Source organism: Myotis yumanensis, unplaced genomic scaffold (genome assembly GCF_028538775.1).
Source record: "Myotis yumanensis isolate MYYU_CA2020_CCGP unplaced genomic scaffold, mMyoYum1.0.hap1 SCAF_17, whole genome shotgun sequence".
In the NCBI taxonomy this organism is placed as follows: Eukaryota; Metazoa; Chordata; class Mammalia; order Chiroptera; family Vespertilionidae; genus Myotis; species Myotis yumanensis.
In genome coordinates this window covers 27,893,617-27,911,204 of record NW_027223768.1, presented here as the reverse complement: position 1 = coordinate 27,911,204, position 17,588 = coordinate 27,893,617, and the positions used below count along the sequence as shown (strand labels likewise).

Genomic DNA, 17,588 nt, shown 5'->3' with positions numbered 1-17,588 from the left:
TCTTTGGAATCAATAAAAATTACTTTAAAAAAAGAAAAGAAAGAAAAGGCTGCTGACCCCTGGCTGAGGCTGTTTCTCTCTTGAGCAGAACACATACTCTCTGAGATCCCTTCTACTTCTGAAATTCCAAAACTATGATTCTTCGATTGAATAGTCTGGGTCCAGCTCTAACCTGAACAGCCTCTCCCAGACACGTAACCCCAGCAGGGAGTTTCCAATTGTTTTCAAGATCTAAAAGTGTCTTTGTAGTATCTCAGGGCTAAAGGGATGGGAGAAAGTATTCCATTTTAGTATTTGATGCTTTTTCTCTGATTTTATTTTGTTTGTTTTATTGTTGTTTAAACTTGGAGTCACTCTTTCAAACATGCGCCGAGTTTGCGAAAGACAGAAAATCTACTCCATAACACCAAATGACATGACAATCATTGAGTTTCCTGACATATATAAAACCAAGACTTCCAAACATGAGCAAATAAACTAGCCGCTTGAAGCATATTCACTGACCAACGCTCGGCCCCACACAATAATTTTGACAGTCTCGTAGACTTTACGATAACAATTGTCTTTCTATTCCCCGCATGCTAGTTCCTTCTTTGCAGGGGGCCACGGAGAGGTGGCTTTATTTCTATTGATGTCTATATGCAGAGCTGCCAGGGGAATGTTTACATAGTGTAAAATGAAAACACACAAATTATTATCAGGTAGAGCAGAAGACGATAAGACATTCTTTCACATTCCCCGAAAGTCACCATTAGTCAAAGTGCTCAATTCTAGCCCACTGTTGATAATCTATGGTGTTTTTATCGAGACATGTGTTACCAACGTTTTTTTTTAAAGGTGTACAAATTTGTGTGTGGATTCTGTATTTTCTAAATAGCCACTCCTAAAGACAAAGACGCAAATTCAGGTGAGGAAACCAAGAAAATCCTCAGGGCCCGGCCCAAGTGGTGATGGCCAGGCGCGGCCTCCCCTGCCCACACACAGACCAGAGTCCACTTCCTGGGATCCTTTTTCATGGAGTCCCACCATCCACTCAAGGTAGATCCTTACCCTCCCTCCTCGCAGTTTCCATGCGACTGTTCATTCCTTTTATTGTGTTCCCTCCAGTGGGCCGTCTGGTTGCTACTCTGCCGGCATGGGTAAGGGCGGGTGGGGCCCTGGGGGGGTGTCAGGTGGCCTAACTTGGGAATATACATGCGCCTTATAGGTCCCTGCAGTGGGGGGCAGAAGGAGAGACCTGTTTTCCTTCAGCCACTTTTTCTAATGATCCCCGCAGCTCTTTCAGTCTGGTGGAGGGAAACGTGGGGCTGTGGTGCGGGGCTCGCTCATGTCCTTCCCCAGCCTTTCCCTGGGCTGACTTCCCCGCCCCCACCCGCTAGCATATTAACATGACATTGCATGGCCCGCGCAGACCACAGACCGGGAGCAGCTTCCACCAGCTGAAACCTCTGATCCCAAACCCACGAGAGAGTTTGGCTTTTGGATTTTGGCAAGAAGGCCTGTTGCCCATCAGGTCAGCATGAATAAAGATTTCTTTCTTCCTTTCTTTTTTTAAAGTCGGGCATCAACTGACGGCCCCCAGAGCTCCCTTTCTCAAGACAATTTAACCCCTTCCTTCTCCCACGTCCGGTTTTCTATTCTGAATGCATGTGTGTTGTTGTTTTTTGTTTTGTTCTTTTCCTGTGAGACAACCAAGAAATCCATCTGTAAAAATTGAGAGCCGAATCAATGCCGAGCCATCTTATCATTTTTAAAGTATGTTTATCCAGCTTTGTAGTAGGAACAAGCAGACTGTTTGAAGGCCACATACTTCTCAAACCTTGGTTGCAACACGTTTGCGCCGTTTTGAAACTGTCTTTATCTAGCTGAGAAAACGAAAATCTATTTGATGAAGTGGCACTCTGGCCAGTTTATCTTGCAATATGGCTTTAGCTCACTGGGTCTATTGATTTCCTTAAATTAATGTTTACAGAATGCTACTGAATTTCGCTCAACAGAACATTGTTCTTTTGAAGGTTTATAAAAACAATGATACAGACTGTTATTGCCATGTGTTCCTTTGCTTAGACGGAAGAAACGTGGCTTTTTTTTTTTTTTTTTTTTTATGGTTCTTTTTTGTTGTTGTTCTGTTTTGTTTTTTAAGGACAGCCTTGAACTCTAGCGACTTCCTAAAAGCATTTGCTCCTCACATATTTAAGGAGCAAACATGGAACCAGGAAGTGAGCCCACTCATAGGCCTAAAACTGCATGGGCATCACATTCATCTGACCCCGTAAGGTCCCCGAAAACTGCATGCGGCCTAAGCATCAGAATGAAAGAGACTTTAGTCTGAAGCTCAGTGGTGGGTGGCGTCTGCGAGAGGCTTCGCAGCCAGTGCCCTGGAGGGTGATGCCAGTCCTTCCAGAGGTACGTGCGAGCGTCCTCATAAAATGCAAGCGCTGTGTTGCCATTTGATGGGCGCCCTAAATATAACACCTCGCTCTTTGCCCGTGGTGCTCCATGTTTTAGACACAAAACCTAATCTCCAGAGATGATTTTAAAGCTGGCCTTCCCCGGGAAGCACCAGGCCCATTCAGCCCTTGACAGGGCTTCAAGTCACAATCGTGAGATGACCGAAATAAAACTCTGGGAACACAAAGCAACTTTTCTCAACTTGTTGGCTGGGCCAATAAAATCAGCCAAGCGAACCTCCTCAGAGCACCTCTCAAAACGCTGCTCTGCGCACATGCATTAATCACAGTGGAACACCTCCCAGGAATCGGGCTCTTCTTTAAAGATGCAAACCACCGCCTTCGGTTCGGATGGTGTTTTCTGCTTCCCAAGGCGTAGTCATGCCTGCTTTCCCACCTGAGCTTTCCCCGTGATGAGGGGGCCTTGGGACACAATCACCCGGATTCGTCTCTGATAGCATCCTGCATCCCCCCCCTCCCCGCTTCTGAGGGGCCAGTGGGTCCCCGGCTGTACACTCAGGGTAAATGCACGCTTGGCTGCGGAGGGAGACCCTTAGGAGCAGCATAGCTCCATGCGTTCTCTCTGCCTCTGGCAGGAGAATTCAGGGAGAGCAAGACAGTGGAGAGGAGCGACCATAAGGAGTCTGCTCTTTCCTTTTCATCTGATATCTCTGTGAGGACTTACTCAACCCATCTGAGTTTATCCATGTACACTCTGTCTGCAGTAAGGTCCCCAACTTACCCCCACCCCCCGCAGGAGATGTGTCTCTCCTTGATCAATATTTACTTAACAAACAGCAGGGATGGGAGCGTTTGCTTAGCGGGATCATGTGCGCACCAGGGTGAATGAATGCTCGGGGAAGCACTTCAACTTTCTCTCCCCTGGAAGGATCTTCGCGTGGGTGTGCGCACGCATCCCCGGGCACATGCCCGTTCTCTTTTAACTTCTCCAAGGATGCTCAGAAGTCACCGAGCAAAATGCCTCCTTGGGTGTGATCACTCCATTATTTATGCTGTCAGAGGGTTCCTGGTGTGTTTTCCTTTGAAAAACCCAGCCCCGGGGTCTCCTTCTCCTTCTGTGCTCCTTCCTGCACAGGTCAGACACCTAGAAAGGCCCTCGGGATGAACTGGGCGCGTGAGCATCTTCCTCTGACTCCTGGCAGATGAGCGGAAGGGAAGAAAATGCACATGGAAACAATAAAGGCAGTCGGACGAGGAACTCCAACTATAGATTTCTGATGGCATTAGGCTCCCCCCGACCCAGAAAGCCCAAGGGGAAAAGGCGCTCCCCAGATTTTCACAGCCGCGTACCCCGTTTTCAGAATGAGCTGTGTCTAACTCTCAGGATCAAGATGCATGGCGGGGTGTGGAAGTTTCCAAAGCGCTGTTCTTTCAACTTCACTGAAACAATTGCTTGAAGGCTCCAGTCAGGGCCTTCAATGCCGGGGACTTGGAGGCATCTGGGCCTGGTTGGAGGGGTTTTGTTTCTGTGTGTGGGTCGAGGCTGGGAGGGGGGCGGCGGGAGTTATTTATTTATTTGATTTTGTGAATCGGAGTTGTGAAGCCATCTGAAATATTCATGCAGAATTGTCTGAGAAGCCCGTTTCTGTTTTATTTACTGCACAGTAGAACAGCCACAGCGGATTAGTTCTACAATACCCATAACAAAAGCCCAACAGCTGATGCATGTGATGTTAGGAGGTGACAAAACAGTTAAAGTATGCTGCTGGCTACAGGCAAGCAGTCAGCAGATGCAGACAAAAGGGTTTGTGACAAGAATAACTCTCTCTCCAAGGCGAGCAGTGAAGAGTATCCAAAATACCAGTACCCTTTTCTCCTTGACATTGTCTTCTGACAGTCAGCATTTTATTGCCCTTTTATAGTATTAAAAAAAAAAAACGGAGGAGGAGGAAGAAAGAAAATCCACACACAAACTAATTCACCCCGATACTAGCCAGCATTTTACTTCCCCATCAGTTAGCTGCTCCAGCCCATACATAGGTCTCCTTTTCCATTTCCCCATTCAGGTAGGTTTGAAAGCAAAACAATAGTTTAAAAGATGATCTCCTTTGATTAGATTGCAATGTATTGATGAGCTAGACAAGCTCTTGTTGTCGTTGGTCATTGGGGAGGGGCTAGGGAGAGAGGTATATGCCTGGTTTGTTTTCTGTCCATTTCTAGCAAAGATCATTTCACTGATGAAATTGGGCCAGTGGACCATTTTTTTAAGGGGACTGAGGAGGGAGAGGTGTCTACGGGGAGCTGTGCAAGGGGCAAGGGTTAGGTCCCCTGCAAGGGGCCGATGGATGAGCTTGTGGACGTTTCAAAGGTGTGAAAAATCAGCTTCTCTGTCCAGAAAATAGGAGAGGCTGTCTTCTTTTTAACCTTTCTAATTCCCCTTCTATTCTCTGTGACATTCATTCAGCTGCCAAGAGCGTCTGGCAAGGTTTGGGCCAGCGAGCACACTTTCAGTGACCGCTAACCTTGGTATGTCCTGACACTTATGATGAGTGTCTGCAGGACACAGAAGGCAGGCAGCCTGCTATGTCAGGCTTTTATTATGTACTGCAGAGGCTGGGGACAGTCAGTTTAATAAAACAAATCATCCTTGAAGGTAAAGCAACTGGGAAGAGGAGGAGGAAGACTGGGGGGAAATGTGTCTTTGACACTCATTCTGATAAAAAATAAATAAAAATAAAGTAAAAAGAAGAGGTGCAAAATAACCACCCACCCAACACACCGTGTGTGCATGTGCACGTGTGTGTGTGTGTGTGTGTGTGCGCGCCCATGTGTGCTCATGCACATAACCCTGCCACTGACTGAGAAGACTTAAAAACATCTTCCTATTTTCCCCATTTCATCAAAGACCACAGGGCCCTCTTTTGCTGTGAGGAGACTCAAGCACAAACAATTGTGATGAAATTGGTAGATGCTGCTAGCCAGCCCCTTCACATTTTTGAGTGCCTTCAAGTACCTCATGGCGATAGTATTCTCCTCCGAATATCAAGGCAAGGAGAGGCAAGACCATGTGGGGTGAGGCTCCTATATTGGGATGCCTTTTATCAGAGCAAAGTTTCCACTCTCCTCTCCTGAAGAACACTCATCTCAGCAGCTCCCACAATAGCCTCCGAGTCCCAGCCAGAGACTTTGGAAGCCTTTTGTTTTTCCCCTGTGGCATGTCCAAAGGCATGGCCTTCCCTCCCCCCTCCCAGCAGCCTGCATTGTCTTGCATTCCTGGGGCTTGATTGACTGTTGCCACCTGATGCTGAGGAGATACTCTAGGGTTCATTCTGCACATTGTTGGGTTCTATTAAAAGAAACCGAGATAAGGGATTACTTGTCACTAAGGGATTTTCTGCAGATGTTTATTAGTGATTGGAAATCCATTAGGTGTGAAGAGGTACAGAAAAATATGGACATTATCACTAAGGTACCCCCCCAAAATCAGAAAGTAACCCCCCAAATTACTCTGTTAAATGGAGTTGGGAGAATTTTCTATTGGAGAGGTAAGGGTCTCTTTTATTCATGGGTGATATTTCTACCTGAAGGTGGAATTCCTTCCCACTCTTTTGGAAGATTAGTTGCTACCCATCAGTTTACCTCTCTGGAGCCACAAAAAGAAAAAACGATTAATTGCGCTAGTATTAACAGGTCTCATTATAACTTTATTTTATCTCGCCCAATTCGTTGTATGAGTATTGTCTCAAAGCAAACACTAAATTAGCAAAGCATTTCATCCCTTCCCAAACATAAACCCAAAACTGAAGTCCCCTCCTGGGATCTTTGGTACCATTCCCACTTATTTTAAGTTACTAACTCTTACGTGGTTTTTCTCAATCATAGAGCCACAGTTTGTCAAGGTTTTGATGCCTCAAATAAGTAGTAATAACAAAAATGCATTAAAAAGGAACCAACATGGTTTAATGGAAAGACACCTGCACAACTTAATTGCATAATTTCTTCAGCTCATAGTTTCTTCATCTGTGCAATTATGATTTCTGAGATCTATTCCAACTCTTTAAATTCCATCTTATTTGACAAATTCCTTAAGTATTGGGTGAGAAGATAAGTGTGATGCTAAAGCAATAGGCAAGATCTCATTATGAACTATATATCAAAGACTTTTCAAAAGAGCACTGCTAAGCATTGTGGGGGATGTGCAGAATAGAAACCATGGCTCTTTTTTTCTAAAGACATCTTATGATAAATTCATTACAACTAGTTATAAGTAGGAAGGAAGTTAAGTAACATCAAGACAGATACAAAAGGTGTTAAAGGACAGCCCAAGAATACTACCAAAAAAAAAAAAAAATGAATGTTTACCACAGGATAAAAGCCTTGAAAACCATCAACAAGCATGGCAAATGAGAAGAACAGTAAGGTGGAGGCCCCCCCACCAAAGAAGTTACTTTTATTTGTTCTTATGCAAACCCTAGAACTACTCCTTCCTTACTCCTCCAATGCTGAGGCTATTGTAGATATCTCTCCTTCCTCTTAAACAGTGCCCCTGCCCCCTTGGCCCTTGGCTCCCCGGACCTCCTGTGGAGTCCTGGGAGTGGGCGGGGCTTCCAGCCTTCTCTGTCCTGCCCTGGAGCAGCTGCCATACCTTCTGTAATCACAGCTCTCTCCAATCCATGCATGTGCAACCCTGTGTGTTCAAGGAACATAGATCTTCGTCGTGGCTCTGTTGCCAATGGCCAGTAACACCACACTTCTTGAAATGTTTATTTTAATAAATGCCTATGATTATGTTTCTGCAGCATTTGGCTAACAGCTCCCAAACCAAGTAGTTAGAGTGGGTAGCTGTGCTGCCTAACTGTTCTCCAGCCAGATTCCCTCTCTCAGCAATGCCCATCTGATCAAATGGGAAGGATTATCGTTGGGGGAAGAAGGGAGAGTACTCAGCAAAACTGCTTAATGACTTTTTACTTAGTCTAAGGTGAGTGGGAGTGCTAATCTCTCCTCCTGGCCCCTCCCGTCCCACAGATACTCATGTACTAGTATATGCAGGAGATCTGAGGGAAAATCACCAAAGTTCTGTAGAAAATCCAGGTGACTTCGCAGCAGGGAATGGCCATTGGGGTAGATGGGGTTTTCACATTGATGGGGGACAAGGTTGTGTCTTATTGGTTTTCCAGGAAGCGTTGGGAACTGTCCTGAGAAACTGGCCAGTGTGTGTGTCTTTGGGAAAAATTCTCACTTTTTCTAGATCAGCCCTAGCTGGGAGCCTATTTCCACGCCCTGGGGAAGTATTAGGTTTCTTTCAAAGGACAAGTGACTTACCATTGGAAGCACTGAACTTCTTTGTCTGATTTTAAATGTTTAAAAAATGGTTATCCTACTAGTTTTCTTGAACAGTTCCTATCAATTACAGAAATGTCCATTGCCCAAATTGGGAAAGATGGAGAGAAAAGGATCAAATATGTTCAACAGGGTATTATGTCCCTTTTGTTTTTTTAAGTGGCATGTCTGAACTGAGATGAAAATCTTTTTCCTCTTACATGTGTAGACAGATCTGTCTACATGTACAACCACAGGGCATGGACTTCCTCATATGTTTGCTCTTACTGTAAAAATAAAATACAGGAATGCAGAAGGACCCCACTAAAAGAGATCTACTGAGTGTCAGTGTATACTCGGAAAATTATGAGTTCCTGGGAAGATTCTGTGAATCCATTATCTTGGTGTAGGGAGAGATAGGCCATGCTTTAGAATACTAAGTGCATCAATAGCTACTCCTTTCCCTAGACAAGAAGTCAGACTATTAAAAAAAAAGTTAAGCTCACACTCGACACATACACTCACACACACACACACACACACACAATATATGTATATATATATACACACACACACTAATTGCTGTGAAAGAAAGGATTAAAAATTAGGGATTCTACAAAGAATATTTGGAGAATGTTTGCCTTGGAGTATAATGACTTGGAACAATTCTCTGGATCTCGGTGAGCCTCAGCTTTCTCACCATAAAATGGGTATAATAACAGCACATAAAGATGTTGGGGAGCTGACTGACATAATTCGCATTTAGTTCATAACACGGTGCCTGACACATAATAAGCACTCCAAAAATGTTAGTTTTTATTATTTTTATCACCTGCATAAACTAGTCTCTTATGGAGCAATTCTAATCTGAAAGTAAAGTATTTTCTGATGTGTAATTTTTAGGATTCATTACAAACTTCATATTTTGGGACTCAGCGTTAATGTTATCATCTTACTCCTTTTTGTATGTATATTACTTGATAGTACAAGTTAGCATTTTAATAAACAAGTTAGCATTTGAGCCAATCCTCTGACACAGAAATTTTGGTTTTCTTGGAGATTATATATATATATATTTCAGAGAGGAAGGGAGAGGGAGAGGGAGAGAGAGATAGAAACATCAATGATGAGAGTGAATCATTGATCAGCTGCCTCCTGTATGTCCCCCACTGGGGATCAAGCCCATAACCCAGGCATGTGCCCTTGGCCAGAATTGAACCTGGGACCCTTTAGTCTTCAGGCTGATGCTCTATGCACTGAGTCAAACCGGCTAGGGCTTGGGTTCATTTCCTATCAAAGGCCAATTATTTATTATTCTACTTATGAGAACATATTTTGTTTTCATAACGGAAATCAAAAGGAAACCCGATTCACATTCTGACAGATGGGTCGGAGACTTGCTTCTGGAACACACCTACTTAATGAAGTGAGGAATTCCAACCGCGTGTCCCCTTGTCCTGCCCTAACATTCGCAATAGAATCCTAGCTTTTCAACAGGTCGGCATGCATCCTTGGCACAAGTCTCTTCCTAAACCTCTACAAAGCTGTCACCCTCAAACGCCCCCCCCCCCCCCATTACAATGCTTCTATATATAACGCCTTTGCATAAGAGAAGAGAGGCCGGCCATTTTTAGAAAATGCAGGTGCCATGTAAGCCCCCTTCTGAAAGAAAGAACTTAGCTCCGTTTCCTTTGAAGAACTGGAGACTTGAAACTGAAAACTTTATTAACGCCATTGTCTCCTTGTATCAGCAGGTTCCAGAGAGATTCCTGGAAGTTGCGCAGATCACATTACGGGAGTTTTTCAATGCCATTATTGCAGGCAAAGATGTTGATCCTTCCTGGAAGAAGGCCATATACAAGGTCATCTGCAAGCTGGACAGCGAAGTCCCTGAGATTTTCAAATCCCCGAACTGCCTACAAGAGCTGCTTCATGAGTAGAAATTTCAACAACTCTTTCCGAATGTATGAATAGTAGCAGTCCCCTTTGGATGTCCAAGTTATAAGTGTCTAGGTTTTGATTTCATATATGTATGTGTCTGGGAGGCATGGATAGGTTATGAAATCAGCTGGTAATTCCTCCTCATCATCTTCCTCTCATTTTTTTTTTTTTTGTTTTCCACTTGCAAGGGGATGGCTATTTTCCTTCTGCCTTCCGTTTACTTTTGCCCAAGGCCCTTAACATTGGGAGACTTAAAATAGGGTTAATTTTCAGGGAAAAGAGGAATGTTGACACGTGTAAAGTCTACATTAACATGGAAGGGCACTGGTGAGCGGTGCTTCTGCTTGGCTGATGCTGTATTGTGAATGGCGGTTGGCGGAGGGAAACTCATGACACAGCAATGCTACAGTGTGTGTCTCTAGTTTTTTTCTGCTAAGAAGGTCAGAAAACTCAATGAAACCACTTCGTGAACTTCAATCTATTGTTTGGTTTGAACTCAGTAGCTTTTGATGACATGTGTTTTTTTTTGTGTGTTTTTTTTAAAAAAGCCAATGGCAGATGAGCAGCTGACTTCTCAAAAGTATTGCAAAAAGGCCAAACTTAGAAAAGAAAAATAATCACTACTGTCAAGTCTTTCCTAAGAGACATGGCAAACACCCCAAACTAGTACCCATTTCTTAAGGAGACAGAACAGTTTTGCACCAAACTGACTCTTTCAAGATGAGACTGGAAATTTACCCACGATCCTCTCTAAATTTTACCACAGGTTCTTCTTCATAGTAAGTGAATCTATATCATTCTTCATAGAGAAAAAGCCCTAGAACTTATCATTTTTCTATTTATCTTGCTTCAGATATTAAAAGGCACATAAGTTTCACACGTATTCTTTGCTCAACTTTGTTCATATGCTTAAGAGAATGATTATTTCTGTATAATATTTAACACTCCCCCATCCCCCCAAAAATACTATTTTCTGAATAGTTTTCTATAGTAAGGAATAAAGGACGTCCCAATGTGACCATAAAATTTCTGCCTACACGAGAAGTTTGTTGACAGCCGTTAGATGAGTTGCTCTTCACCTCCTGAGAGGAGCCCAGATGAGAATTATCCGTTTTCATGTACAATTCCACACTACCCTGATGGATAGGCACAGTGGTGACAGTGTAATTAAGTGTGTCTTCATTTTAGGTATAGCATTTCAGAGCAATGGATAAAGTCTCTTCTAATTAAGAAGCTAATATTGACCAAAATGTGAGAAGAGTGGGTAGCATAGCAAAGTTTGGGGGTTGACCCAAAAGACACAATTTCAGCACACATAAGAAAGCTGGCTGCTATTTTATGCTTTCTTCAGTGGTTCTCTTCTTTTTTCTTTTTCTCCTTTTTCCAGTTTTTCAAAGGCGTGCAACGTCCCATACTTGCTCTTAAGAATTTGTGTGGCATTCACACTTGTTTTGTTAGATGGGTTTTGTGTGCAGATGCAGTAAGAATTCCTTGTTCATTCAGTAGTTGGTTTTTTGTTTTGTTTTGTTTTGTTTTCAGAACCTTCCCTCCCCTTAGGTCATTTGATACACACCTCCAAAAATGACACAGTAACAAGCCAGATACTTAGATCATACAGAACATAAATACCAATTTATCCTCCATTTTTATAAAAATACATTTTACTTTGGAGAATGCAGGTTGACCCACGTGACTAACTAGCTGACCCAAACGCTGTAATTTAGCGTCGTTTATAAATTCTGCTGATGGACAGGAATGTATGAAGGCAGTTACTGTCAGCACAGAGCCTTAAAACCTGCTGACTTTAAATTAAACAGCCCAGTCCTGTGATGGCCTGCACCACTGAGGGGACTAAGCCACTCTCACCGGTGGACAGCATGAAGTGACATGGGCTGGAGCACCACCCACAGCTAAGCACACCGCCCAGCTCACTCTCCCCTCCACAAGGCACACAGAGCCATCAGTTCCCATGTGTTCTTGTCCCAGTTTGCTCTGGAGGAGAAAAAAAAAAATGTTCAGGTAATCATTACCTTGGAATAAAATGCAAACCAAAAACCAACAACAACAAATCCAATCAGCACAAAGTAGGGAAGCATTGTCAACCCTCGGTCACGCTCCTTTGCCTCGTTTCATGTGAAAGAGTGTGACTTGCACTGTTCACATCAGATACCCCTGGGTCTTGGCTGTTCCATGGAATTCATATCAATAAGGCATTGCCATTTGCAAGGTAAAAGGCAAAACCCTAGGCTAGGGTATTCACCTATGTAGTCAGCTTGCTAGGATCTTCTGGAGCTGGGGCAAATTCAGTATTGATTCCAGAGTTGGGTTTTTAGTAGTATTCTCTCCTGCCTCTCTAATTTAAATAGCCAAATTAAGCAAAACTGTATGTTCACAACCAAATGTCAATGCGCTTACCAACGATATCCTCTCAGTGTTCACTGAGGCATAGAAATTATTTCGGAGTAGAAATTGCAGCATGAGGATAAACTCACCTCATTGTTTTGAAAATAGAATTGGTTCACTACGCTTTTAGGTGATTTTCCCCCTTTTACAACTGTAGAATCTTGTGCCTCCAAGTGCATTGGAAAATGGCAAAAACCTGTCAGTCAAAACTCCTATTTAATAGTTTTGATTTTTCAAACCACTATCTTTCAACTCTAGCTCAACTAAATTGGTTACTAGGGAGAAAGTTAACTTTCTATGGTGGGATGGCGAAGGATGAGGGACAGTTTGCATAGGAAACAAAAGTCTAAAGTCCATGTTGAAAAACCACACTAGCACTTGTTTTCTGCTAAATTATTTTTGCATTTACACTTGAGGTTATAGTCTGTGCCTAGAACTAAAATGCACCAGCGGGGGGATTTTTAAAATCCTTCAAAATACCAGTTTTTCCCCACAAGTACAATTGTTCTTGTGCCTTCCGTGGCTTTCGATTTCATCTTCTTTTATTTCCAATTACTACAGCTGCAATAAACACTAGATTTTTTTTTCTGGCTGTTTGACATAACGTTGATAGCTATGCATATTTTGTGTCTTTTTAAAATAAAGCGGGAGAATACGTTTTTGAAGAAGAGAATTTTTAGAACAGTTTGATACCGCAAATTATTTTTTCCTCAATTGTTTGAGCAGCATTCGAGTTTTGAAAATTCTTGTAGAAGCCAATTTTTTGTAACTGTGGTGCAAATCTTGTGTTTTCTTAGCCTAATGAAAAGTAGTATAGAAGCAATATTTCATACCATGTGCTATATATGTGTGTGCAGATGTGTGAGCATAAGAACACATACATGCACACATATACACACATGTAAAATATACATATATATATATATATATGCGTGTGAAGTGGAAAGCTTACCTTTTCCTATCTAGATTTAAGGACCTATTTTAGACATTTGTTATGTTTGTGAAAAGAACGTTCTATTTGCATCAACGAAACATTTAATTCTTACTGTATCTCCGGCTGTTTGATGAGGATGTTTCTCATTAAGTGGTAAAGCAATGTGGAAGCTGGTAGAATGTAGTAATTATTTAAGGAAACGCTCACCCACATTTTCCTGAAGTTTGCTTTGTGCCTCCGAGTATTATTTAATTAAAGTGTTTTATGTTTGAGAATCTCTGTTGCTGTGCTAGGGATGTGGGTGACTATCATTTTTAAGAATTTTAAAAACAAAACAAAAAATAAGCAAAACAAAAAGCAAGAGGGGAACTTTTATAAAGCAATGTAAATATTTAACCTCATGGCTGTTGTTACGTAAGACATGAGATTTTAATAAATAACTACATTCTCACAACATCTGTTGAATTTATTACGAACACTACAGCGACTGTATAGACAGTTGAAAGCATTCTTGAAAATCCTGCTCTCTACTTTTAAAAGATAACAGTCTCTTTCATCAGATGTCAAGGGCAAGGGTGATGCCATTTCTGTAAATTTATGAAATTTATTTTCTATGTACATGAAGACATATAGTAAGTAACCCCTCCCCCTACACACACACACGCATACACACACATGCAGTCTAATATGAAGTCATAAAGCTGAACATTTGGGGGCTTGAAAAAGAAAATGACCCCTAGGAACTATCAAATTCATCAAAGAAAAAGCGGTTTATAGACTCCCCTGAAAGAAGCAGTGTACATGTGAGGACAGAGCAAATCCTTTGCCATGTATATTATAGAATATTCATTGGTGTGAATAGTACAAGGTTTCCCTTCTGGTACAAACTCTGTGTTTGCAAATTACAAGAAGCACTGTTTTCCAAAAGCTCCCCTTAAGAGAATGTAACTGGTTGATATGAGTAAGCGGTTACTGTATTGCACTTAAATGTTATGTTGAAGGAAATGCGGCTTTGTTTTCTGTAGACCTGTCGGTTGTAAACCTTCCCTGAGACGAAAGCTGAAATGCTCATCGTCAGAGCTGGGATCAAAACTGGTATTCAACCTTTGCATCTTCTTATAATTATCCTTCTCAGAATATAACAGAATCTGAAAGCATTTGGGCTCCGAGTCTTTTCTGCTGAGCCCTCTTTCAAATCTGACACCCTCCCCCAAATGCACAAACATGAGCAGAAAAGGGAAACAGACTGGCCTTCTTTTGTGAAAAGGTATCCATTCTGTATTTTTAAAATATTGCGATCCTCCACATCAGGGGGGAATAGTATTTTAAAATTGTATATTACCACTTCAAAATGAGAATTAGAGAAACAAATGTGTTTGGGGTTGGTCTCAGCACTACCTGGAAGAATCAAAGGTTGTGGCTTTCCCGAAACTGTCCCAGCCATTTCTCATATGTATATAGTATAAACCGTGACAAAACACTGCCTTTATATTATTTAGCAATATGTTGTAAATAGCATTATTAAGCTCTTTTTTTTTGTAATAAAGATCCTTTGATTTGAATATAGTACAATAACTGAATTGATAAAGTCAATTATTTTTTTTTTTAGCTAGAGGCAATTTCAATTGTGGATTTTTGTTGTTGTCTATTGTTCTGAAGACTTTGCATAATTTATTGGTTTAATTTATCCTAATTTATTTGATGAAGGTGTACAATTTTTTGTATTACCAAGGATGTACTGTAATATTAATTGATATGATTTTAAAAAAATGAGACTCCCTGTCCATATTAAAAAGAAAATAAAAAGGTGCAGTAGACAATTGATTTTAAAGTAAAAGTAAAAAAAAAATTTAGTTTGGCAGCTACTAAATTTTAAAACAGGAGATAAACAGTTGTTGGGGGGAGGGGGGTTTTACTTTGTGTGTTTTAAGCTTTTGTATACTCTCCAAACTTTTACCTTTTCTTTGTACCACTTAAAGGATACAGTAGTCCAATTGCCTTGTGTGCCTTCCATCTTCTCTTAAACTGAATGTATGTGCAGTATATATGCAAGCTTGTGCAAAATAAAATATACATTACAAGCTCAGTGCCGTCTGATTTTTGTCAAAACATGTGATTTTACTTTTTGGACCTGTGTCGAATTGTAGGACAAGGGGCTAGCTGTGACTGTAAGATCTATTGTGGACGTTCCCTTTCATTGCAGTTCTTCATTACACAAGCCTAGCATCATGCTCGCAGCTCCTAGGAATGACCTTTCCTGTACCCTTGTAGCAACTGGCTAGATGTGTCTCTGAGACCTCTTCTCACAGACTTAACTGTCCCTCAAAATTTAAAAACAGCAACGGCTTTGGCTCCAAACGATGTGAGCTAAAACCAGTTCAATCGCTAATGTCTAATGATTCGAAGGACAAGAGAAGATGTTCTTAAAAGTCACAAGATGGCAAATACGTTACTTGAAATATGGGGAGTGAGAACTTGTTTCTACTCTGGATGAACTCAGAACTAAGTACTAATGTAAAACATCAAAGCCTTTCTAACGTGTTCCTTTGGACACAATTGGCAGCATGATTTATACCAAGAACATCGGCTGTATGGCTTTTTTAAAATTTCCTTTATTGCCCTGGCTAGGTGGCTCAGTTGGCTGAAGCATCGTCCCGCACTTGCATAGGCTGTGAGTTCGATCCCCATTCGGAGAGCATTCAGGAGGCCACCTATCAATGTTTCTCTCTCACATTGATGTTTCTCTCTTTTCTCTCTTTCTCTCTCTCTAAAAATCAGTTGAAAAAAATACACATATTCTCAGGGGAGGATTTTAAAAAAATCTTTATCTCTTTTGCTGTGGTTTAAAAAGCACAGCAAATGGGAAACGTGAAGAATTAGCAGAAATCACTGCGCCTTAGATTGACTGTTACTACACTGTTCACAGCTGCACCTCCCTTTCTGTCTATCACAGTTTTGTAGATTAGGTCTCAATCTTTCAGATTTCTTCTTTTGCTTTCACCTACATGATGAAAACTTTACATTTGACCCTGTTATACACGAGGATGCTTAGAATCAATGCATTATCAAAACTATTAAGTTATAACAGTATTTTTCCACTTTCAGCTCTTTTTCTATCAATGGCACAAATTTTTTTTTTTTTTTTTTTTTTTAAATATATTTTATTGATTTTTCACAGAGAGGAAGGGAGAGAGACAGAGAGCTAGAAACATCGATGAGAGAGAAACATCGACCAGCTGCCTCCTGCACATCTCCCACTGGAGATGTGCCCGCAACCCAGATACATGCCCTTGACCGGAATCGAACCCGGGACCCTTCAGTCCGCAGTCCGACGCTCCATCCACTGAGCCAAACCGGCTTCGGCCAATGGCACAAATTTAAATTCCAGTCTTCCTAAGTAAATTATTCAGAAGAGCATGCCTATGTCCCTCCTATCCCAACATGTTTATTCCCTGATTGGAGGAAAAAAAGGAATCTCCCTCTACCCTCCCCCCACCTCCCGCCCTCTCCCCCCCACACATACACCTGCTCTTGAAAGGGAGACGCCATCTTCTGTACTTAGTTCATACTGATCTGCTCTAGAACAGATTGGGTCATCCAGGTAGTGACTAAATCACTAAGAAGTTACAGCAGGTGGTACTGTTTCCTGTTTAGGAGGTTTATTATAAATGTAGCTTCACATAATTGACCAAATTATCTGACGGCACGGGTCTAAAATAACGTAGGCACCATTCTCAACACTGACCTGAACCCTGGCCACACACCTTTCCCCACACCTGTCCACCAGGTATGTGATGTTCTTCAAAGTGTAAGCTTCACAAGCTCATAGTAAAGAAAGGACTGGTTTTGTTCACTCTTCTCTTCACTTTTCATCATAAATGATTTACAAGTTTTTCTTAAAGACAATTTAAAATTACTGCATTTTCAAAATGAACTTACTGATACATACTGAGGTGACGGATAGAGGCTCCTGAATAAAAATCAGAGGAAAACATCAAATATTTGCATGTTATCACCAGGTTTCGGGGGGTGTGAACACTCCTATGTTTCGAGGGGCATAAAATACAAGGGAAGCAGATGTAAAAGAAAACATCTGATTTTAGAAATTTTGGAAAGTAGTCGACATGATGCCTAAGCAAAATTATGAAAGATTATTGAAGAAAGAAATGGTGCTCCACCGCCTTCACCAACAACGTAACTCTCTGCAGGGAGATTCAAGACACTGGGGTAAAAACCAGAAGGCTAACTTTTTAAACTAAATTAAAAAGAATCAAGAGAGCACTGCTCTGGGTGTCAAAGAAATACTGCCTCTGATCAGTCTATTTCTAAGATCTTTATGGGCTCACCCGGGGAAACCAAAGTAAGTCACTTAACCCTTGAGCGTCAGGGGGACGGAAAGAATTATAAAAAGCTAAAGGACTCTTAGAATTATTGCAGCCGCCATGTTGACTTGGTAGGATCCTTATGTAAAAAAATAAAATAAAAAAAACAAGTTTATTAAAAAGTTTATGCTTCTCATAAGGAAGGCAAGAAGTTGCAGGACAGGGTGAGGAGAAAACTCTGAGGTTGGCCACGTGTGA

At 41.6% G+C, this 17,588-nt stretch overlaps 1 protein-coding gene and 1 long non-coding RNA gene across 3 annotated transcripts in view; one reads left to right on the top strand and one right to left on the bottom strand.

Moving 5' to 3' along the window:
- The window catches only part of PROX1 (prospero homeobox 1), a 52,446-nt gene extending 37,361 nt beyond the window's left edge, over positions 1-15,085 (top strand). Inside the window, exon 6 of the mRNA XM_070397252.1 lies at positions 9,485-15,085. Coding sequence (XP_070253353.1) covers positions 9,485-9,670 — 186 coding nt within the window. The 3' untranslated portion in view covers positions 9,671-15,085. The remainder of the gene's footprint in view (positions 1-9,484) is intronic.
- LOC138996243 (uncharacterized) overlaps positions 1-17,588 on the bottom strand; it is a 251,841-nt gene that overhangs the window by 69,277 nt on the left and 164,976 nt on the right. The window lies entirely within an intron of this gene.